At 37.9% G+C, this 25312-nt stretch overlaps 1 protein-coding gene across 7 annotated transcripts in view; it reads left to right on the top strand.

The window, feature by feature from the left end:
- The window catches only part of CFAP43 (cilia and flagella associated protein 43), a 100083-nt gene extending 76793 nt beyond the window's left edge, over positions 1-23290 (top strand). For 5 of the 7 annotated variants that reach the window (XM_019953169.2, XM_019953171.2, XM_019953170.2 and 2 more), the window contains 15 exons: positions 38-244; positions 1170-1259; positions 1552-1632; positions 2502-2627; positions 4761-4880; positions 8177-8284; positions 9699-9785; positions 10704-10792; positions 12342-12555; positions 13691-13803; positions 15058-15217; positions 18398-18562; positions 20363-20443; positions 22133-22286; positions 22471-23290. In XM_019953169.2, coding sequence (XP_019808728.2) covers positions 38-244; positions 1170-1259; positions 1552-1632; positions 2502-2627; positions 4761-4880; positions 8177-8284; positions 9699-9785; positions 10704-10792; positions 12342-12555; positions 13691-13803; positions 15058-15217; positions 18398-18562; positions 20363-20443; positions 22133-22286; positions 22471-22637 — 1962 coding nt within the window. In that variant the 3' untranslated portion in view covers positions 22638-23290. Of the gene's footprint in view, positions 1-37; positions 245-1169; positions 1260-1551; positions 1633-2501; positions 2628-4760; positions 4881-8176; positions 8285-9698; positions 9786-10703; positions 10793-12341; positions 12556-13690; positions 13804-15057; positions 15218-18397; positions 18563-20362; positions 20444-22132; positions 22287-22470 lie in introns of those variants that run through there. The other 2 variants (XM_070780788.1, XR_002179982.2) reach the window with 2 other exon arrangements.
- Positions 23291-25312: the final 2022 nt, after the last annotated feature.

The following is a 25312-nucleotide window of genomic DNA, read 5'->3' as shown; positions in this document are numbered from 1 at the left end:
AATACATGATGTGTTTATAATAACATTGATATTTCAGGATATTATTTACAAGGTAAAAACAGCTTTCAATAGTGAGTTTGATGCCGCATATAAACAAAAAGAGATTGAAATTGCGCGTGTGAAGGAAAAAAATGTAAGGATTAAAGAAATTATTTTAGATCTGCAGTTGGAAGAATCAGTCTGGCAACCAGAATTTGAGGACTGTGAAAAGCCAGAGAGAACACTTGTTGTGGAAAGTAGTGAGGTATGATTATCTGTGTATCATCTCTCGCCTTCTTTCTCACGACATTTTCCAGGCTCTTATTTATTCTTCTTGTTTTTGCTGCTAGAAGCAACTGTATAAGGTAGAAATCTTGGTTATAAGTAACAAAATCAGCTAACATAGCCCCAGAAATAATGAGGATTTCTTTTATGAATCCCATGGAGTCCAGACAAGATTTGGACACCAAGCCTAGAAAGAAGCAGGAACCACATACCAGAGCCTTGTGAGGAGACCAGAGGTGCTCTTTCTTCATCTTTTGATTGACTTCTGTCTGCATTTCAGCAGCCTCTAGTAGTTTCTGTGTTACATCTCCTATATTCTAGAGAGCATCTGGTCCAAATGATAATCTCTTAGTCATAGGTCCAGATTTGCCTGGAAAGAGGCTCTTTGGGCCAACTTGGGTCCAGCACCTATAGCCATAGAGGTTGGGTCACATCATGGGAATGAGACTGATGGAGCTCCAGTAATTATGTAGCCATTACAACAGTGTGGGTTCCAGAGGAAGGGGCTCACTGGACAGCCTTCTTAAAACCTGTTTGGCACTGAGACAGTTACAATTAAATACCTAAAGAGAACATTTCAAATATGACCATATTTCATTTATAAGAAGTGATTCAAAGAGAATACCTTTGCTCACATGAAACAATCTTGATTATTTCAGGGCAAAAGATAAAAGTGTTGCTTAGCGGTAATAGTAGCACTAACAGTCCCTGTTGAAAGTAATCATCTATTTTTCTAACTCTCTCATTTTGGATCTCATCTTCATTCCAAAATAGGAAATTGGTGGCAAAACCTGGGTATTCCCTCTATCCCCCTAATTCCGTCTAACCTCCTCCCAGTGTGTAGAAGGTAACTTTGGTTTGAGTTTTGTAAGAATAACAGCAGGAAACTGCATTTTCTCTTTCAGATTTCAGCTCAAAGACATATTAAACCATGGCAAAAAGCCAAAACAGACTTGCTTGTGACCCGTGAAATGGAGCGATTGCTTCTGACACGGGTATGCAGTTTTTCTCTGGTTGTACCTAAGACCCTTTTTCCTTTCAGGGATACTTGTTCCTCACTTGGTTGAATAGTCTTGTACTTTACTCCACCAGAGAGACACATTAGGGCATTCGTCGTGGTCAGAGGTCACTGGAATCTCAGTGGCTTCTTCTCCCCTCCACGCATGCCACTGCCCACCCTCCCCAGTCCTAAATACAGTCAATCTAACATTGGGGTGGGGCTGTCCCTAGTGCCACTGGAGTGCTCTCTGTCTCAGTGACCCTCTCTGACCCTGGCTCTTTCCCAAGGGCCCTGACTCAAGACGCCGAGCCCTCATGGACATGATGGGAGGAGTTCTGGAAGTCAAGAAGGAAGACATTTTGAGAATGGTGAGATTCCTGGCCATCCTTATGGAAGGTGGAATGGGATGGAGCAAGCTACTTAAACATGACCATTTTTTCCTATGTGAACCTAAATTTTAGAAATTCTACAGCAATAAATACACCACCCCCAGTGCCTCATAAGGGCTTCCCTGGTGGCTCAGACAGTAAAGAATCTGCCTGCAATGCAGGATACCCAGGTTCGATTCCTAAGTCAGGAAGATCCCCTGGAGAAGGGAATGGCAACCCACTCCAGTATTCTTGCCTGGAGAATTCTATGGACAGAGGAGCCTGGCGGGCTATAGTCCATGGGGCAGCATAGAGTTGGACATGACGGAGTGACTAACATTTTCACTTCACTCAGTACCTTATAAACATGTACCAGGCAAATAAGAAGTTTGAAACCACAGGCTTGTCCTCCAATCTGGAAAAAAGCCAACAAATGAACAACTGAAAAAGCAACTACAGTGGTTTTGGTCTCTACAGAAAGCAGGGATAAAAAAAAAAAAAAAAAAAAGCAGGGATAAAATTTCACCTGTAATTCTCCAGATACACCAAGGAACATGCCCTTTGATACCTGATATAGGTATCCCTGGAGCTCTGACATAGCTCTAGCTATGAGGATATCAACTTGCAAGTCTGAACTTGTCAGCTCAGAATCAGGGTTCATCCCAAACTATTCACCCTGGCTTAAGTCACAGAAAAACAGTTGTAACATTTTTTCATATCCTTTGGTCAAAGCGTTAGGTCATTGTCTCGCCAGTGTAAAGAACTATACCCTTTTAAAGGGCTCTTTTTTAAAACTGTAACAGTAACTGTGAGTTTTACTGTATTGCTACATTTATATTTAACCTAGATGCTTTCCTTTATTTCTTCAGGTGATTCCTCAGCCTCCGTTCATGGTAAAACCTGATGCTTTGTGGTCTGAAGAGGAAAGGAAGCTCTTCAAAGAGTATGAGAAAAAAGTCAAGGAGTTAAATGAAGAAAGAGATAAGTATAGAAAGGTCAGAAGAGCAGAGAATATGGCCTACGTTACCAAGGGTTTTGTTTCAGTATCTTTTCAAATGACATTTCAAAAGGCATTTTCTCAGTGCCTTTAGTAACCTCAGGATGTTGTTTCAGCTTAAACTCTCAAGAGAATGTGAGGAAGTGAATGCAGATAAATTTAAAGACTTAGAACAATTTTAAACAATAAGAACACACAGCAAAATTGAAGGTTCTTATTGATTTCCCATTTTACATCATTTCAATTCATTTGATCCTCCAGTCATTCTTCAGATGTTTAATGAACTCCTATGACAGTATGTTCAAGGCACCGTAAGGTACTTCTGTCTCTTGCCTACATCAATTTAAGCTGTAGGCTCTTGCTGTATTTGCTCTCAATTTCCAAGAAAAGACTTGAAAGAAGAATGACGCAATCAATAGAATTCTAATTTGAGATTTTTGAAATGCAGGTCTCCTACTTTTCTCTTTCCATCATAAAGAAACATTCCAACATTGAAATTGCTTACAATTCTAATAGAGATGTAAAAGGTGATGGTATACAACCAAGTTAATATTTATCCTTCTGTGAAGAAAGTAAAATCATACCGTCATTCAAGGCAGGACAGTTTGTCAGCTTTATAGAGGCCATATTTTATGAACATCTCCTTTGAACCTATTGTTAACTGGTCCCTGTTTTTATTCACTGCAGTCCTCTAACAGTGCCCTTGCGTTTTATCCAAAATAAGTAGTTCTGAGTGCACTAAAGATGTCAAGAAGTTAACGGAATTCAGATGCCTAAAGTGGTGGCATTTGCTCCATGGTCTTGCACTGTAAAATGGTCTCTTGCCTACAGCTTCACCCCCTGCCCCTTGACCATGCTCACCTGGTAAAAAGTCAGCCTTGATTAAACCAGCACTCAACTTTTTCTGCATTCACACCATACAGTGGGTGAAGAAATATAACAAAGTGACTATAAGTTTTGCTTTTGGAGTTGGACAGTTTGCATCCAATGTGGCTCGTGGAAATGTTATTATCTCTCAAAACCTGTCTCCTCATCTGTAAAATGGCCATTCTGGAACCTTTCTTCTGTACTGTTGTGGGAATGCAAGAAGGCAATACCTGTAGTTTTCTTAGCATTGCCCCCAAACTCAGGAAATGACCCCATGTTAGCTATTTTAAAGAATAAAAATAATAGTTCACACTCATAGTATTAAGAAAAATTAAAAAATTAAATCACTGTGAGATCATTAAAAAAAAGAAAAGAAAAAATGCTCCATGGTTTCACTCTGATGACCTTAGTCTTTATTGGGTTCTTAAAGCTGCTCAACGATGCTATCCCCCCCAGCTTTCAGTCTCCCCCTGGTTTAACCTGGTGGATCTTTTTTAAAATACAGATTCAGATTTTTTCATTCTGAGGACAGAGAAGCCCCCTGAGATTCTCCATTTCTGTTGAGCAACCACACGGTTCAGCTGCTGCTGCTGGTCGGTAGTCTACACTTTAAGTGGCAAGATCCTAGAGGACCATGCCGTGTGCTCTCCTCTGTCCTCGGACTTCCGACACCTGACCCTCAACTCTCCCCTTGGTTTCGCTCAGAGAAGAGGAGCAACTAGAAGAGATTTTCCTTACCCTTCTCCCACCACATCTACCACCCACCCGCCTTGAATCCATATATCCTTCCTCCCTTTCTGTTCCTTGTGGGTAAAATGGCCTTGTAGCCACCCACGCCTCGTGTTCCACTCCATGTGCTGGGTCCCGTCCCATCCATCTGCTTAATGCTGTCGCTCCAGCCCTCGCCCCCATTTCCCTGCAGCACCAGTTTGCCCCTCTCTACTGGATTTTCCCGTAGATGCATGCTGTAGTCTTAGGTGTTGTATACATCTCTTATATTTACAAAAGAAAAAAGACTCCTTTGTAGGTTTGTTTTAAAAAAAAAAAAAAAAACCTTTGTATTATGGAAAATGTCAAACATATGTAAAAGTAGAGAGACAATATAACAGACCCAGGAGTAACATCTGTGGCTGAAGGGGAAGCCCAGAACACCTCACAAGGCCTGCCCTCCACCTGCCCCTTCCTTTTGGCAAAATGTAAACAATCACTCCCTAGGAACATCTGATGTTCCAACATGTTGACTTTGCTGCTGATTTCCTTTTAGTCTTTAGAAACAGAAATGAAGAAACTTCAAAATTCTATTCAAGAAGGCACACAGAATTTTGATGAACATTTGAAAAGACTCTTTGAAAGGAGAGTGAAGGCAGAGATGGTTGTCAACCAGGTAAATAAAAGCCTCACTTATATGACATTCTTTTAAGGAGCCTCCAAGGCCTTTCACTCTTCTTAGGATAAAGACCAGCACCCTGTCTGGCAGGAAGGCCCTGACCTGCTGGCTCTGCATCCTGTTCCAGCCTCATCTGTACCACCCGCCCCCTCACTTGCCATGTTCCACTCTCTGCCACCTGGTTCACACCACCTCCTTGCTCCCAACTCTGCCAATAATACTGTCTTCCAACCTCTTTGCTTCCTGCACTATATTTACGCATCTGTCAGGTCCCAACTAGGTTAGATCTTCCTGTTATATATTCTGTTCTTTTACTTTCTATCACTTAGTACAACTGAATTTTAATTTATTGAGTTACTTTTTAATGCTCCCAAGACTAAGCTCCATGAGGGTAGGGACTGAGTCTCTCTTGTTCATCCTTATATTTCCAGCAACTGGCAAAGGGTTGGGCTCATCCTATATGTGGAATGATCAAATAGTCTACATGCCCCAAAAAATCAGATGAAAAATCTGACTTACTTTGATTCAGCAGTAAGAATGTAAATGAAGTATATAATAACTTAAAAACAAGAAGACGAAGAATGAAGCCTTTAAATTCTGAGGGAAAATTATTCCTAACAGATTCTATGTCAGACCAAACTATTAATTGAATGTAAAAAGAGAGTAATGATATTTTGAGAAATGCAAGGTCTCAAAAATTTTTGAGCACCCATTCTCTGCAAGTTAATGGAAGATGAATCTCACCAAAGCAAAGGGGATCAACCAAGAAAGATGAGAGGAGTTAAGGAAGCTCCTGGACAGTATCTGTATTGTCAGGGTCCCAACAGGAAAAATACCCTGAAAGGGTTACATTTAAGAGAGGGAATGCAGGGACTCCTAACTGAGGTATGGGCAGGGTTAAGGGAAACAGCAAAGAGTGGTGAAACTCCCAGAGACTAGAGGTAATGGGAAGCCAGTATCATGACTAGAGCTAAAGAGGCAAGGGAAGGGCACTATTCCCAGGACCCAGTAAGACCTGTAGCCATGGGAGACGGGCTGTTCCTCAGGAGTTGTGGCCACAGAGAGAAGAACATGGTCACAGGCCCAGGAGGGAGGGAATGGGTGCATATAGTAGTTGGTGGGGGAGATTGAGAATGAGTGCTCCAGCATTAGTCATAGGAGTGCATTAATCATAATGGCCCCAAAGTGGAAATAACCCAAATGTCCAACTGTGAAATGAATAAATAAAATGTTGTTTATTCATGTAATGGCATATTATTCAACAATAAAAAGTACTAATACATTCTACCACATGAATGAACCTGGAAAGCATGCTGAGTGAATGAAGCCAGACACTCTGGGCCACATGTTGAGTGATTCTGTTTATATGAAATGTCCAGAAGAGGCAAATCCATAGAGACAAAGTTAATTAGCAGTTGCCTTGGGGTGGAGGCAGGAAGACCTCTGGAAGGTGTGGGGAGAAATGCGAAATGACTGCTAACGGATTTTTTTTTTAAAGTGCTGAAATACTCTAAAATTGTGGTGTTGGTCGCACAACTGAGAATATAAGTTTAAAAACCACTGAACTACAGACTTTAAAGAACCAAATTGTATGGATTGTGAAAGACATCTTAATAAAGCTGTTATTTTTAAAAGACATATTCAAAACATCCTTTCATATAAGTGAAGTCACTCAGTCGTGTCTGACCCTTTGTGACCCCATGGACTATAGCCTATCAGGCTCCTCCATCCATGGGTTTTTCCAGGCAAAAATACTGGAGTGGGGTGCCATTTCCTTCTCCAGGAGATCTTTCCGACCCAGGAATTGAACCCGGGTCTCCCGCATTCTAGACAGATGCTTTACCATCTGAGCCACCAGGGAAGATTTTCATACAAGACAATGAGGAAATTATTAAAGGCTACTATCAAAAGGAGTCCACTTTAGAAGATCCCCTAAATGGGACAATTTAAGATTCAACAATGATAACAATTGCAATTAATTGAAGCCTATCAAATTTATTAGGTTAATGAATTTGTGATATTTTAAAAATGCCTTCAAAGGATAACAACCAGTTTATTATCTGCTGCTGCTGCTGCTGCTAAGTCGCTTCAGTCGTGGCCGACTCTGTGCGAGCCCATAGACAGCAGCCCACCAGGCTCCTCCGTCCCTGGTACTCTCCAGGCAAAAATACTGGAGTGGGTTGCCATTTCCTTCTCCAATGCATGAAAGTGAAAGTGAAATCGCTCAGTTGTGTCCGACTCTTAGCGACCCCGTGGACTTCAGCCTACCGGGCTCCCCCGTCCATGGGATTTTCCGGCAAGAGTACTGGAGTGGGTTGCCACTGCCTTCTCCAGTTTATTATCTAAAAACTAATAAAGAGAAAGCGTCAGGAATTTACTCTGCTTTTCTGTATGAACTACACTGCCAGGTAACCAAATAGCAGATAGGGAGAAGCATGCCTTTATGAAAGGATTTCAATTAATAAGTGAAGAAGGAATGCTAGAAATACAGTATCACCATTTTGCAGCTCTCAAAGGATTAATGAACCTAAGCACTGAGATCTACAGCTGCTAACGTCTCAGAAAGAAAGACAATTTGACACTACCTGTTTCCTGATCAAAAAACACCATGTCCCCTATGGTCTTTTAAGACACAGGTCTGATCTGTCCCCCGACCCAGCTGCAAATTTTCAAGAAACACATGGGGTAAAGGACTCTGTTGAACTCACCATAAGTGAGCAGTGAGCAAAACTCAGACTAGGTGAAACTACAGATAACTACAAATAAATGTGAGGGAAAGAAAGGGCTGAAAGAGAACCTGTGGATAATAATAGGCTTTCAAAATGTGACAGTTTTTCCAACAGACAAGTTATACAGTCATACCCAGAAGATGCGTATTTGGGTAATAATACTGTAAAGAAACACAAGGAAGTAATTACTGCAAAACTCAAGACAATGGTTATTATTGGAGTTGAGATGAGGATGGGGGCACATGGAAGGGCTGTGGCTAAGCTCCAGTTCTTGAATTGAGTGGTGATTACAGTGGTGTTTTGTCTTAATAATAACTCATTAAACTATATATTTGTTTTATGTGTTTTCCTATGTATATGTTTTATCTTGCGATGAAAATTGAAAAAAGGTAAAAACAACTGAGTAGTTATTGCAAGTTTATATTCCCTTTTCCTTGAAAAGAATTTTTCTTTCTCGTGTGTCATAAACTTGCTTGGTGAGTGCCAAGTCTGTGACCCTCAATAGAAAATCCTTTCCCAGGTGGGCACATTGATTGTTTTTCCCCTTTTAAAATATTTCTACAGGAGGAATTGAAAATAAACAACCTTATTTTCTCTTTGCTGTTGGATGAAGAAATAAGCTCCAGAGAAACATTCCTGAACAACTACCTTGCAAGGAAGCAGGAGGAGAGGGTAAATACAGTGTCTGATATCTGAGTATCAGCAGTTTCTGACCAATTGCTCCCGCTTGACAAGAGTCCACACTCCTGCCTGGCCCCTTCTTTCTTTCTACATTCCTTCTCAAACGTGTGTGTGTTCCTTGGCTGCCTGTCTGGGACTTTTAACCACTGACTGGCTATGGGACCTTGGACAAGACATTTTCAAGCTCTTGTCTAGGGTGTATTGTTCTTTGTGGGCCATTTGGCACTCTGTTTCACTAAATATGTAAGTAATGGGTTAGCTTATAGAATGAAAAGCTGTAATATTTTTAAAAATGCTAATAGATATGTTTCATGAAAGATACAATGAATACAAAATGCTTGTCACATAATTTTCAAAAGATGTCAGGTTTTATTAATAGTATTAATAAATGATATTTATGAATGAATGATTTAAAGTATCATATGACATTCACTTGTGTTTGCCAGACACGCAAAGGCAGGCTGGGGGATGAGAAAGCCATTTAATGAAAATAAGAAAGGGCTTCAGCTGTATCCTGATTAAGACTTGTTGGCATGGGGAAGCCTGGGGCAAGTTAATTAGAACCTGGGCTACCTATGTGTTTGGTTTGGGAAGCAGATTTGGCTTTCCCTGGTTGGTCCTCAGTTGAAAGTGATGGCAAAAATTAGGAAAGCTGAAAGTTATTGACCAAGTTCTGACAGTTTAGGGGCCAATCACTGCAGAGGTTGTGGTTTCAATTCCTGCCTGGTTGCAGACTGTGAGTCAGTTCTATTTTTATATATGGCCTGGCCATCCTCCATTTACTAATATGTATCCAGTCTCTCAGAACCCAGGCCCACATGACTCCCAAGCCTGTGCAATTTCATCACCCACACTGCTCTGCCAAGGGTGTAGTATGCTCCCTGGTCACTTACACACTCGTGTACAGAGCTGGCTACACTTTGAAACAGGTGATTGGATGTTTGTCCTTTCAAAGCCTCCAGTGGGTTTACTTTCTACTATGAATGTTATCTGTAATTGATACTTCAATTCACATTAATCTTGTACTAGGGAATTCCCTGGAGAAGGCAATGGCACCCCACTCCAGTACTCTTGCCTGAAAATCCCATGGACAGAGGAGCCTGGTGGGCTGTAGTCCATGGGGTTGCGAAGAGTCAGACACGACTGAGCGGCTTCACTTTCACTTTTCACTTTCATGCATTGGAGAAGGAAATGGCATCCCACTCCAGTGTTCTTGGTTGGAGAATCCCAGGGACGGGGGAGCCTGGTGGGCTGCCGTCTATGGGGTCGCACAGAGTCGGACACAACTGAAGCGACTTAGCAGCAGCAGCAGCAGGGAATTCCTTCTTCTTTTTAGTATGCTCAATATTTGTATTTATCCTGAAAACTCTCCAGTTCCAATCTTCTATTTCTGATGTTATTCTAGAACCAGACCACAGAGGCCATCCGGAAGTCTAGAGAAGACCTGGATACGTACAAGGAACACTATGACAACTTACTGGCGGAAGACAAAGTGAGAGCTGTTGCCTCAGTCACTTCCCAGTGTGATAGCATTGCTGCTGCCTGGATTTGGGGAAGATTAAAAGGGATACAATCTAATCTTCTCATAGAATTTTCTCCTACTGTAATTCTCAGTTATGGGTAAACTCCATTCTATGCCATTGTGTATTTCTAAAAATCATTGTGTAAAATAAATGTTTGTAAACTTCCCTCTGGTTTAAACTTTCTCTTGCACAAAAAAAGAGAGAGCTCATCTAGACTTCAGAGCCTTTCAAACTTCAGGTTGCAATCCCCCTTAGCTGGTTATGAAATCAATTAAGTAGGCTATGACCAGCAGATTTATAAATGGAAAAGACTAGGATAGAAAAGCAAACAGAAGAATAGAATGGAATTAACAAAATAGAGGTACCTTGTCTGTTTTATAAATATTATTTTGTGAAACTTCAGTTCTAAATAAAACCCTAGTGGCTCAGACAGTAAAGAATGTGCCTGCAATGCAGGAGACCTGGGTTCAAACCCTGGGTCAAGAAGATTTCCTAGAGAAGGGAATGGCAACCCACACCGGTATTCTTGCCTGGAGAATCCCAAGGACAGAGGAGCCTGGAAGGCTACAGTCTATAGGGCTGCAAAGAGTTGGACACTACTGAGTGACTAACACTTCACTTTCACTTCACTTCAGTTCTAAGTGGTTTCTAAGACTTCTTATATGAAATAATATTTTTAGTTTACTGAGGTGCTTCTTCTTTAAGGTAAATCTTTGTGAAATCCTTGCACAGTGAGTGGTCACCCTTTAACAAGTCTATGTTATAAACCAAATATTCATGGATTTTTAAAAATCAAAGTGATACAATTAATATTTTAAAGAGTATTTTCACAGATAAAAGCCTTCTGAACAAAGTTGCAATCCTGGGAATGATATGTTTTTCTTTAGGTTCTGGATCGCAGCTTTAAAAAGGAATTTTCTGAAATTCCCAGTCATCAGGTGGATATACTCTACAAACTTTTTAAACGCCGACCAAGGTTTGTTTCTCCTTTGCTATCATGTTTCTGAGAAAAAAAAATTGTTATTAGATTTTAGCTTTTTCTCCAAATTATTTCATAATATTCGGTGTAACATCATTTACATGAAAATGTCGAAGTATTTTTATCTTAACTCAGTTTTTTAAAGATTATTATATCTTAACAGTACAATGAAGACTGATGACTTCATTATTTAGAAATTAAGTGTCTAGGTAATCATAGTGCTATTATAGGTTCTGTTTTATACATGAAAGTCGTTCCTGACAAGATATAGATAGCAGACAGATTTATAAACTGTTTTTCCCAAGATGTGTTCTAACACGTATGCATCCCTTGTGGTGTGAATTGGAATTACACATAAAAGGCTTCCAGGACAAAATAAGTTTAAGGAAATACAGGGTTGAAAAAGATATATAATTTTCTTTGCTGAAGAACATTTCAGAACTTTCTGTAGTCTTTGCATCCCACGTGAGAAATAGAGTAGGAAGTGTTTTCCAGACCCTTTCCTCAGAGCATCTCATGTGATTGTGTTCAAGACAAAGTTTGAAAAATGCCAGTATGAATGCCTGACAATAACCATTATCAACATAGTTCTGAAATATCTGATTTTGATACTTGAGAGTACCAAACAATTAATTTCACAAATTTCCAAATTTTTACCCATACAGATTTCTGTAATTTTTAATCAAACATAATGTAGGAATCACGGAGTTTGTCACAAAGGCTTATCTGTGTCTAAGATACAGACTGATTCTCTCACTTTTGACAGATTATATGCAACCTGAGAAATTCAGCCTAGAACAAACCTTGTATCTTGGTTTCCCTGTTTTTAAAGGAGTGAGTTATATATGCCTATGAAGAAAGAAGTGAGACCTATCGAAAGGCAGTAATGGAAAAAGAATAAGCTGTATTGTCCAGCAGCATTAGCTTTAAATACTAACTCCACACCTTTCAGACCTGTGGCCTTGGTCAGTCACTTCTCTCAGAGACTCACTTCCTTCTAGAAAAGGAGGGTAACTATAGTAACTTCACAGCACATTGTGAGGTGCCTTGAGGGTAAGTGCTGGCACAAGTCTCAGTACCCTTCTCTTCCCAGCTGCAGCCCGGCAAACAAAACCAGTCCATAATGTAGATAAAAAAGAGGCACTTCTCCAGGTGCACGCATAGCTGAACACATTCCAGGCTATTCACCTGCAACAAAGACATCAGTAGAGGACATGTGGGCCAGAACCAGGGAACATCCGCACTTCTCTCAGGCATTTACTTGCCTGCTTAAAATGCCCAGAAGGGAGACATTTTCTTGTGCAGTTAACGCTTCCAGTGCTGATTGCAGTTGGGGGACATCTGTCGTCCACTTACGGTCATGTCTGAGGATCCCAAAGATGTCGAAAGGCCCCAGCAGGTGCTTTTCTCTTTGGAGTAATCCACCCACTAACCACAGGGAAGTGCCATGCAGTGTCACACCTCTGCTAAAGGTTATATTATTTAACAGTGATTGTTTTGTATGGGAAAATATGAAACGTTGATGGGCTTTTATTGATAATACCAGGATTCACAAACACAAAATACATGCAGAAACGACCAGTCTTGTGCCTTTTGGAGAGCGACCAGGATCTGGGAAATTGAATAAGGATGCCTTTGCCCAGTTAATGAAAGCCATGGATGACTTGGACAGTACTAATAATATGCCAGAAGGCTTGGACACCTCTGTCTGGGAACATTTCTGCATGACCAGAAGAGCAAAAGTGGAAAATGAACAGAAAGTATATAACATTTTATCATTCTATTGTATTTCATTTCACTTAGTATCCTAGTATCAAATATATAGTTTCTGGTGGTCAGTCCTTCTAGAAAAGCTAATTATTTAGGTTTCCCATTAAGGTAGCAGTTAGTAATATTAATAATAATTATAAAGAAATAAAATATTAACCCTAGTCCGATTGAGGGCTAAGTACAGGCCTACTTGTAGACCCACTATCCAAAATGACGGCCATTAGCCACACATGGTTATTTTTTATGCGAAATAAATGTGGACAGTTCTAATTGAGACATGCTGTTATTGGAAAATATGGGCAGAGTTAGAAGATTTAGTATGAAAAAAAGAATGGAAAATGTCCCAATATTTTTTATATTCTTTACAGGTTGAAATGATAATGTTTTGGATATATTGTGTTAAATAAAAGAGTAAAGTTAATTTCACCTGTTTCACTTCACTTTTGTAATGTGGCTCCTACAAAATTTAAAATTATGTATGCAGCTGGCATTGATGGCTCACATGACGTTTCTCTAGGACAACACTGTTATAGACACAACTTCTTCTGTCTGCTCTGGTCTTGAGTAGTGTTCATCTCTTTTTGCATAGACTAGAATTATATTTCACCAGAACCAACCAGAACAAACTTTATAGTTTTGCTAGAATGTTTTGTTAATGTAAAAAAACAGTAGCAATTTGAGAGTGTGTTTAATTGGGAAAAGACTCCTTCCTCTTGTTGCTTCTTGACCACATCCTGCCTCCACTCCCCCAGATTCCCTAAATTGGGTGCCACATGTGTGAGGCTGTCATATTTTTGTTGAAGTATCTATGACTGTAAAATTTTGTCTAAGATGATAAGATATAAGAAAAATCCTAGCTGCATGCCTATTGTGTTTCAATGAGAAGCAATTTTGACACTTTTGGGGGATACTTTTCTAATTATTCATGGGATGTGCCATGTAAGTTTCAAGTTTCTTATATTACATAATGGCAGGGATTTAAATTTTTACTAATTTATTAGAAAGTTGGACTTAAGTTTTGTAATAAAGTTAAAAGATGTATATTTCTCAAGTTCTTTAAAATTAGTTTGCTTTTATTTCTAAAGCTCCATATGTTCTGAGATGTTTGTGGTTTGATTTCTTCAGGTAAAGCAGAAAGCTGCTGGCTTAATAGAAATGGTGGCTTTCCTACGGAGAAGAACTGAGGATGATGAGAAGGTGCAACATGAAATTGAAAAAGTGTTCCATGAGCTCATCCTGTAATTTGAACCTTTCATTCACGTTCATGTTTTCAAAATATAAGCTAGGGCTAAATTAAGTTGTGTTATCATGGGGGGAGAGTGCTGACTCACGGGTTTACAGCTGGCACTGACTTTACCTATTCGTGCTTTATAGCTTCTCTTGGAGAAAGTGCATTTTGTTATGTAAGACCTTATTTCAGAATGAAATTTACTTTCATGCTCCCTGTTCTTACTGCAAACCATCAAGTTTTTTTTTTTTTTTTTACTTTTTAATGTTTTTCCTTTTTAGAATTTGAAGTATGATTTACTTATATTAGTTTCAGATGCACCAATAGTGATCTGATATTGCTATACGTTACTCAGTGATCTCCATGATAAGCCTCGTTAGCATTTGTCATCATACAAAATTCTGATAATATTATTGACTATATTTATATTCCCTATGGTATACCTTACATCCCTGTGACTTACTTAACAAACATGTAAGTTTGGGGAAAGGCTTTTATTTTAATCTCCTTCCACATAAAAATACAAAGAATATGTTTCTGCTAGTAAGTACTTTTAGGCTCAAGCCACACAGGCAAAACAGTGTGGAAATTTAGGCAGATATCCAAGAAATTTCCATCTGTATGCCTCATAAGCTAGTATTTTTCTTCAGGGGAGCTTGTTGCATTTTCCTGAGTGACTAAGATACTGTCTTCTGTCCTTACTTCACTTTTGGCCGTATTTATAGCCACATTGATAAATACTTCTCTGATGTCTCCAAGTTCATCATTAAACATCATTTTCAGATCTAGGTGATAAGCAAGTATATGGATTACCTAAAAATAGATTTGATAAGTAGCATGCAGATTAAACATTGTTAATATAATATCAGAGATCAATACATGAAGTCAGAACAAATCTACCTAAAGAGATTTGTTATTTGGTAGTGTCTCTGATTTTTTCCACTTACGTTCAAAAGCATATTAATCTTTTCTTAATCATGAAGTAAAACTTTATGAATGTGTTTCTGTGCATACCATTCTGTAAATAGCCCAAGTGTAATTCCATATCCTCAAGAAAAGAAGTATCACAGAGATCTCTAGGACAGCTTGTCATTGGAAAAATATTTTCCACATTAATCTCCAGTGTGTTTCCTTTCAGCTTAAGGAAAATTAATTTTGAATTTTATATCATACATATTTTATTGAATGTATATATCAAATTATAGGTGAAATTTGAAATATAAATATGTCACAACTACTTATTTTGAAGTCTTTTTCAATTTAGATTACAGGAAGAGAAAGTGAAATTCCAGTTGAATTTGACGATCCAAATCCTCCTTAAACAAGGACAGGTAGAACTGGAGAATTTCCAGTTAATGCTGGATTATTCTGATGCAATCCTCATCAACAAGATCATAATTGAAGACTTGAATTCTGTGATTCGGGTAATTAGCATTTTTTAAAAAGAAAAAAACATGTCACCTGCTGTGCCAAATATTTTTCATGTTCCCCCATTTCTATGGGAAATCATTCAGTTGAGTCAGTAGGTGATTCCTACCCTGAAGAAGTTTACACGTGTGTCCAGGCCCCACATCTAGACATGGATATATTTTCTAAAAGCTTCCCAGATAATTTTAAGGTAAAAAGAAGTTCAAGACCATGGAGTTAAATGTTCATTCTACTATACCATCATTTTGTTAGAGTCAATTTCCTCACCTAATGATGTTTGATAAGCTTAGATAAATAATTTCAGATCTTGCTTGTTTTTTAATATAAACATCTAATGTTAAAAATTTCCTTCTAAGCACTATTTTAGCTACACTCTACACATTTTGATAGTTTGTATTTTTATTTTCTTTCCATTTAAAATATTATCTAATTCCTCATGTAACTTTCTATTAGAAGTTACTATGGATTATTTAGAAGTATGTTATTTAATTTCCAAATATTTGGGAATTTGGGGCTATTTGGAAATTATGTGCTAATGTTGTTACATGTATTACTTGCTCGTAACCCATATTGCATTACTCTTGTTCCTTTAAGCAGTCAGTTGTCTTTTAGAGTGATTAAAAATAAAGAAAAAATGATTTTCTATTTCCCTTCAATTTCACCATTTCAAGAGATCTTTCTTTGTGTGGATTGAAGTTTCTGTTTTGTATTATATACCTTCTGCTTAAAGAACTTTTAACTGAATTGTCTGCTAGTAATGAAATCTGTTTTCCTTTGTCTGAAATTGTCTTTGGTTCACCTCTATTACTGAAAGGTATTTTACTGGTTTCCCTGGATTGACAGACTCTCTCTCTGTCTTTTCACTTTAAAGTTGTTCATCTTCTTCTGGCTTACAGAACTTCTGATAAGATGCCTACTGTATCTTTTTAATCTTTGTACCTCTTAATATAGTGTGTCTGCCTTTGAGATTTTCTCTTTATCTTTGATTTTCAGAAGTCTGAACATATGTCTAGGGGTGTATGTGTGTGTGTGTGTGTATGATCCTTTTAATGTATTCTTGACTTTGGCTTGCTAATATATTTTGTCCAGGATTCTTGCATCCATATTCATCAAGGATATCGACTTACAATTTTCTCTTATTGTGGTGTCTTTTTCTGGATTTGATAACAGGGAAATATTGCCCTCATAAAATGTTTGAATGTATTCCCTTCTTTTCAATTTTTTTCTTAAGTGTTTGAGAAGGATTTATGTAAGTTCTGGTATGTTCTATTTTCACTTACATTCATTTAAAAGTATTTTCTAATACTGCTTATGATTTCTTCTTTGACCCCATTGAATATTTAATAATATATGATTGAATCTCCACATATTTGCAAATATTCAGGTTTTCTTTCTGTTATTGATTTCTAGTTTCATTCCTTTGTAGTCAGATCAGACACTTTGTATGATTTTCATCTTTTAAAATGTATTTGGATTCATTTTATGGCTAAACATATGGTCTGTATTTGAGAATACAGAATAGTGTATATTCTGCTGGTACTGAGTGAGGCATTCTGTGTATGTCTCTTAGGTCTTGTTCAAATCCTTTATTTCCATATTGATCTTCTATATACTTAAAAACCATGAAATAAACAGTTCCATGGAAGAGGGAACCATGCACTGTATCAATTACTTGACAAGAGCATGGTTCTCAACACTCGGAGTGTTGGTTCAGGAGCTCAAATGGCGATGGCTGAAGAAATAATATGAAGTGAGGAAGTTGAGACCAGGACTATTAATAAATCTTATGAAAAAATTGAAAGGAAAGCAGAGAGGAGATGTAGTAGTTTGACAGAAGTGTTTCTCAACCTCAGCACTATTGACTTTTGAGCTGGATGGTTATTTGCTGGAGAGAGCTCATGTGCTGTGTATTGTGTGGAGTTTAGAAGCACCCCTGGCCTCCACCTACTAGATGCTCGTAGCAATGCCTCCCCTTCCAGTTGTGTCAGCCAAAATGCCTCCCAATGTAGTTGAATGTCCGCTGGTGGGGCAATGTTTTGCCCATTTGAGAGATACTGCTGCAGAGAAATGTTTGACCTTAAGATTTGGGATCTGGTGTTGACAAGATCAAGGGTATGTTCATGGGATCTGGGTGGCTGAGCAAACAGAGAAAATATCATTGAAAGTGAGAAATTCGAGGAATTGAGGCCAAGCAGTGATCAAAAGATAAAAATAATTTTTAAAAAGAGTAGTAGTCTTTTTAAAGACTGCTGCTGCTGCTGCTAAGTCGCTTCAGTCGTGTCCGACTCTGTGCGACCCCACAGACGGCAGCCCAACAGGCTCCCCCGTCCCTGGGATTCTCCAGGCAAGAACACTGGAGGGGGTTGCCATTTCCTTCTCCAATGCATGAAAATGAAAAGTGAAAGTGAAGTCACTCAGTCCTGTCTAACTCTTAGCGACCCCATGGACTGTAGCCTACCAGGATCCTCCATCCATGGGATTCTCCAGGCAAGAATACTGGAGTGGGTTGCCATTTCCTTCTCCATACTACTTTTTACAAAGAGAAGTAGTCCATAGTCTAATGATCTTGAAAAAGCTAAGTTCTCTAAGGAGAAGAGAGGAAAAATATAAAATGTTAACTGATGAAACTCACATGCAAATTTATTTTAGAATCTTAGTAGTTTCACTGTTAGCAATCTGGGGGAACATGAAAATATGAAAATATTACTGAACTTCATGTAGTCCATTTGAAGTGAAGTATAGAACATCCAAATGATTAAATATTATATTTAACCTATTCAATTCTCTTATTTTCTCACTAGCTACCAACCAGATACTGTTGTGCCTAGTGCATTAAACTACAGTCCTTTATCTTTAGTGTCAAGAAGCAGGGGAGAATAGGGGTACAAACATGTACAGATTGATGATGGCAGAAGGAATTCCTGCCTAATCATTGACATAAAAGTAAACTGGCTATGCCAAATTATCTTATAATCCTTTCTGTTTAGTAACTATTTTGCTTTATATCATGATCAGATTGTGCCGTGAAGTAATTTTTAATGTCTGCTACATTTTTAAAAGAAGATAGAATTATCTCTGCATTCCAAGTGTTTTCTAAGAAAAGCATTCAGCTTCAACTATTCTGAATGCAGAATGTTAATACGAATGCCAGTTGTGTGTGTGATTTTTTTTTTAAGACTCAAGGACAAAAGAAAGTTGCTAGCATGATGGAAAGTAAAGAAGTCCATAAAGGAATATTTCAGATTGAGTGGGAACATAAGAAGATGGAGATGGAAATGGAAGATCTAAATCAGAAGGCTTGGGATATTCAGATGCTGTTTTTTTCAAGAGATCGTCAAAAGGTAAGTTCTCCCTGTGCCCCACTATATAATTTTAATTTCAGTCATTAAAGTATTCACTCATTCAACCAATATTTAATAAGATGCTCTGTGATGTCAAGCATGTCCTATGCATAGTATTTCATAATGTGACTCTGGATTCTGTCTGTTTCTTCTGTAGTTTACATTTGCTGCCTCTGGTTCTTTGTGACCCAGTCAGTAGTATAGTTCTATCTTGCAGTTCACCAGGAATTTCCTAAATGTCAAATCTAGTGATCCCTTTCCCAGTCATCACCATCCCTGTAGTATTTGACATTGACCATCTTCATTCCCTCTGTCTCTTTTTTTTTTTTCTTTCTGGCCAGGAGCATGTGAGATCTTAATTCCCCAACCAGGGATCATATGTACATTTCCCCACAAACTCCCTCGCCCCCCACAGTGGAAGCAGAGTTTTAACCACTGGACTTCCTGGGAGGTCCATCTTCATTTTTAATATTGCCTGTTGTTTTGGCTTTGATCATCCCTCCTTTCTCCTGTATTTCTTCCAACATGTCAAATCACTCTGCCTCTTTTCCTGATTTCTCTTTTGTTTCTACCTCTTAAGTATAGTGATTAAGATTCTGCCCTCAGCTCTGTGTTTCTTTCCGTGTCCTCTCCTTTGATGACTTCTCTTTTTCTAACTTCCATGATCACTCCTAAGACTCATCCAAGCTTTCTGGATTCCAATTCAATTCCAGTCTCACTTCTCTGAACCTGACCTTTCTCAAGCATTATTTCTGTGTGATCTCCCAACAGCACCTCTTCTTATTTTGCTTATTTCTGTTCTTTCAGCCATTCACTTGGGGTTAAAGTTGCTGTCCTCTGATTCCTCTGCTTCCCTTGTCTTCCAAGCCTTGCCTAGTGTATCCATTTATTCCCTCATTCTTTGGGCCCCTAGCCTTTACCTTGCTTCAGTTCTTCCTTTTCAATGGTTTCTAGTATTTTATAACAATCTTCTAACAAGTCTCTTGACTTTGGGTTTTTCTCTATCTCATCTATAGATTCACATTCCTATTCAGCTCTAACATTCCTACTCTGCTCTATTTTAAACTTCCTCTTCTTACCTGGCCAATGAATTTTTAAGTTCTTAAGTGGTGTTGAGTGTCCTTCAATCTTTCTCAAATTCATTTCCCCTGTTAGTCTTTTACACACCAGTATTTTCAAACCAAACTGATTATATTTTCTAGGATTCTACCTCTGTGCCTTTGCAATACTGGTTCTTCTACCTGGAATATTTTTCCTCAATTTTTTTCACATCCCGAATCTACTTTTGAAGGTCTGGTTTAAATGCCACCTAATCCATAAAGCCTTTTGATTTCCCAAGCTCAGAGAAATCATAGCCCATCTCAAACCACCTTTTAATTTGCATGTCACTTATGTATCTTCTGGCAGTGTATCATATTACTTATTCTCTTCTTCTTGATGTCTAGGTCATGTTATCTATCTTTGTTATCTCCCTCAGTATCTTTAACTATTAGTAGGATATTGTTAATATGGAACTCATGAGACACTGTCAAATAAAACACAGTAAATATCTGGTGAGTTGAATAAATGAATGAATGAGAAAATAAACTAGGCATTGGTAGTTATTAGTATATAGGTGAATGCATCAGTAACTGAACATGAGTAAAGATTATGGCACAAAGTCAAGTCAATCCTCACTTGGATAGATATTTTTTATGAGAAACAGAACTTCCAAAACTAAGGTAATCTTTATAAAATTATCTCTTGGAAGAAATAGAGAAAAATATACTTACTTTGTGGTTTCTTTTTTTCCTCTCAAAGTACCTAAATGAACCAAACTATGAGACTCTGATTGCCATTCAGATTGGAATAATGGAGCAGACTATTGCTGTTTTAGATAAGGTAGGAATCAAAGATATTGATCATTATATTTCCAGTATTTGTGAATGATATGAACAAAGTAATAGTTTTCAAACCATGAATCCAAATAGAACCTATAAAAACTTGGTCTTTTATAATGATATTCAGGATGTAATTCAGTTCGGTTGCTCATTCATGTCCGACTCTTTGCAACCCCATGGACTGCAGCACGCCAGGCCTCACTATCCATCACCAACTCCCAGAGTTTACTCAAACTCATGTCCATTGAGTCGGTGATGCCATCTAACCATCTCTTCCTCTGTCCTCCCCTTCTCCTCCTGCCTTCAAACTTTCCCAGCATCGGGGTCTTTTCAAATGAGTCAGTTCTTTGTATCAGGTGGCCAAAGTATTGGAGTTTCAGCTTCAACATTGGTTCTTCCAGTGAACATTCAGGACTGATTTCCTTTAGGATGGATGTAATTAGAGGTCCCTAAATAGTGTCTTTGCAACCATAACCATTGTGATAGCCTGAAGGACTTTAAAAAATATTTTAATTTTATATTGGAGTATTGTTGATGAATAATGGTGTTAGTTTCAGGTGTACAGCAAAGTGATTCAGTTATACATATACATGTATCCATTCTTTTTCAAGTTCTTTTCCCATTTAGGTTATTACAGAATACTAAGCGAAGTTTCTTGTGCTATACAGTAGGTCCTTGTTGGTTATCCTCTTGCTTTCCTTGGTGGCTCAGATGGTAAAGAGTCTGCCTGCAATGCAGAAGACCTGGGTTCAATCCCTGGGTTGGGAAGATCCCCTGGAGAAGGAAATGGCAACCCACTCCATTATTCTAGTCTGGAAAATTCCATGGACGAAGGAGCCTGGCAGGCTACAGTCCATGGGGTCACAAAGAGTTGGACACAACTGAGCGACTTCACTTGTTGGTTATCTATTTTAAATATAGAACTGTGTATATCTCAATCCCAACCTTCCATTCTGTTTTTCCCCCCACCCTTCCCCAGCTCTGTAACCATAAGTTTGTCCTCTAAATCTGTATGTTTCTGTTTTGTAAATAAGTCTATTTGTATCATTTTCTTTAGATTCCAGGTGTAAACAAGATCATATGATATGTCTTTGTCTGACTTACTTCACTTAGTATGATAATCTCCAGGTCTGTTCATATTGCTGCAAATGTCATTATTTCATTCTTTTTAATGACTGAGTAATATTCCATTATATATATGTACCACATCTTCATCCATTCATCTGTTAATGGACATTTAGGTTGTGAAGCACTTCAACATCCTTTGGGGCTACTGGAGTGTAGGTCAATTTCCTGTTTCACGTTCGGTTATGATTTTATGTAGTAGAAGTGTTGATAGTTTTTCCTAGCCATTGTAAAGGCTTTGTTTTACCCTAACTGCCTGAGCACTCAGTTTTGAGTGTTTAACATATATAAGATGGAAACAAAGTATTCTCCAGGCTGTGTTCTTAAAATCTCTCATTTCTAAGAATATATAAAGTTTCTTCTAAAATGTGTATTAACAGACCATTCTATCTTTCAACAAATAATTTAAGTACCTACTGTGTGTGGGTATTATGCTAAGCACTAGGGGTATGGTGGTAAGATATCTTAATGATGACAATGTATTTAAATTTTAAGAATAAGATCTTTATAAAATATTTTCTTTCAAAATTATTTTTGTGGGATGTCCTGGGAACAAAAATTTCAGACCCACAAAAAAAATGTGGAGAACTGCAAAAAGCTGCTTAAAAAACTGAGAAGGTACAGCAATCAAAAAGATATAGCAAATTATACCCTAAGTTGCAATTTACGAGAAGAGCTGGTGGCTGTCTCAGAGAGAAAAGACATCTGTAATGCAATGGGTAAGATTTTTTTTCTTTAATTAACTGTCAGTTTGTTTAAAAGTAATCAGAATTCCTAAAATCTGTACAGTGGTTATAAAACTACCAGTATTTGTTCCGTATGTTTAACTATTTCAGAGTGCTGTTTCTGTATTTTAAACTATAGATAATAATTCAACTAATTCCTTCTTCATTTTGGGGATAGGGTCTAAACTGACCTGTGAAAAGATTGCCAAAGAACGATACGAAAACATGATGAGACAACAAAAGTTAACAAAAATTTCAAAACAACAAGCTGATCAGATTTCAATACTACAGGCTGAAGTTGAAAGATTAAGAATGAAAACATTTCCTGCTCTTGTTCAAATGTAAAAATACTGTGGAAAATGTAAGATCAAATCAATCATTTTAAAAATAATTTCATTTGGTTAAAATGATTTCTCTTATATCAGAAAATTTAAGTAGAATCTTCTCTTAGTGTCATATTTTTGATAGCAAATTGTTTGATTTTAGTCTTAATCATTATAAAAAGGTTTGTCCTGCATGAATAAATGTCTAAAATAACATGAATTATTTTTATTCAAGAATGAATAAGATTTTATCTCAGAATATTCAAGATCTATTTTATTCTTAATTAAAAATATTTTCACAGTAGTAGTATAGACAGTCTTAAAGACAAAAAATTATTCTTAGCCACTACTGCCATTTCTAATTTTATAGAATTACCAGAAACATTATGAGATTATGATTTTTATCTTTTATATTTTTCTGTATTTCCCATTTTCTTCTGTAAGCATTTCTCTATAATTGGAAAAAAAATCATAGAATGTTAAAGATTATTTCCTCTGCTGTCAATGTGAACAAAGTGGTTTACTTTTACCAAGCCCTAAATCATTTGTAAATTACAAGATATTTTCTACGTAAGCATTCTAGACATAATCATCTTTATCTCATATTTATTACAACAGAACTTAACTTTGTGTCCCACCCAACAGTTTAGTAAACAGAAAAAACACGTTTTCTCATTTTGTGATATTGTGATTTATAAGAAATATATATTTGGTCTTCGACCCCATTCCTGGCACAGAGATCCTAACACACTTGGAATTTCCTAAGTGATGAGAGAGGTACAGGTGTCTTGTTAATGAGGTGACTTTTGGACTGCACGTAAGGATGGGGGCTGGTTGCCCGAACCAACGCTGTGTCCCAACCTGCAATCCACCTACCCACCCTCCCACCCACCTCCAGGGAAGGTAAAGGAACTGGAAATTGAATTGATCACCAACGACCAGTCATTTAATTGATCATGCCTATGTAATGGAGGTCTCCATAAAATCCTACAAGGACAGGGTTTGGAGAGAGTGCTGAGAGCAAGTAAGCTCTGAGTCTTTTCCCATACCTTGCCTTATGCATTTCTTCCATCTGGAGGTTCCTGAGTCAGATCCTTTTATATGGTAATTTGGTAAATGTTTCTCTGAGTTTTGTGAGCCATTCTAGCAAATTAGTTGAGCCCAAGGAAGGAGTCTCAGGAACCTATTTATTGCCAGTGGGTCAGAAGCAGAGTTGACAATCTGGGCTTTCAGTTGACATCTAAAGTGGAGGGCAGTCTTATGGGACTGAGACCTTATCTTGTGGAATCCGATGCTATCTCCAGATGTGTCAGAATTGAGTTGAACTGTATTATAGGACATCCACATGGTGTTTGAGAATTGTTTGGTGTGGAGAAACACAGCCACAAGCGAAGGAATTTGGTGATAGGAATTCTTATATTTCCATGAAATAGTTTCTCACTTTATTCATGTAAATGATGATAAGTAATGAGATTAACTGTTCAGAAAACTGCTTTGCCTTTCCATAGCCTATGGACTGACTGCATTCCAAGGTGATAATCAGCGGGATCATTGACCAAAATCTCCAAATGGTATCAATGTCTCATTGTTCTGCAATTCGTAAATTGTTAAGTTTAATCTGCAATACCATATCCAGTGTACACTGGTGTAGGTAAAGCCAAGAGAGCAATTATAAAATATTATATTTAGAAAAAAAATTGTTTAGAAGTTTTAAAAACTGCCAGGATATACCATAATTGATCACCTGTTCAGTGATCACCTGTTTAGTGGCAATAGTAAGAAAAATAAGAGTCAGCATCATTTTGACAGCTCCCCTTCTTAGCCCTAGAATGAGTCCTAGTCAGTTTGGCTGATTAAGCATGGTAGTGTCCATTAGTAACATTTCCATGTCACCTAAATTAACTGTTGGAGCCTCCATTTGCTACTAGTCAAGGCCACAAATATCACTGCACAGTGCTCTGTGGATTGCTGGGTCTTAAACAACCTGTGTGGTTTCTGTTTCTTAATGTCCACCCTGAGTGATCTTGCAATGCTCCTTGCTTAAATGCCTCATCTTTGTGGCATAGACAGAATGGAAATTAACAAGAGTCTCTTGCCCCCAAGATGAATTCTAGTAGCATAGCAGCACTTTCAACAGGAGGCATCTTCTGGTTTGAGGGTGTTGGTAGGTGCTTTGGAAAGTCACATGGGTCATGCAACCCAATCCCCTCTTGATTCTTCTTAGCTTCTGCTGAACTAACAGCAGTTATATTCATATTTTTATAGCCCTTTAAAATATTATCTATTTTATCAAGTAGTAATATAATTGACTGGGTCAAACATAACATGGTTTTGAGGATAGGACTTAAGAGTATGAGCTCTGTTGCTGGGTTGCTTGGGATAACCACTTGATCTTAAAATTTCCTTGTCTTTAAAACTGGAGTGTTTGGTAATTATAATACTCAAATGAGTTAACATATTTTTAGAAATATGGTCAAAGCAAGTGCTAAGTGTTAGTTTTCATCTTAATGGATAAAAATAGTTCTTATTCACTAGTTCTTTAAAAATATATATCCTATTCAATGGAGGTGAAATTAACAAATTATTTAAAAGGGGACTGCTTCAAGGGCATCCCTAGGCCCCAAACTCTCCCATTATCCCCATCCATACTCCATGATCTCCCTCCACTTGTAGAAATGCCCACTGAGCTGCTGGAGC

This window comes from Bos indicus, chromosome 26 (assembly GCF_029378745.1).
Source record: "Bos indicus isolate NIAB-ARS_2022 breed Sahiwal x Tharparkar chromosome 26, NIAB-ARS_B.indTharparkar_mat_pri_1.0, whole genome shotgun sequence".
NCBI classification, from domain to species: Eukaryota; Metazoa; Chordata; class Mammalia; order Artiodactyla; family Bovidae; genus Bos; species Bos indicus.
This window is presented reverse-complemented; position numbering and strand designations above follow the sequence as displayed.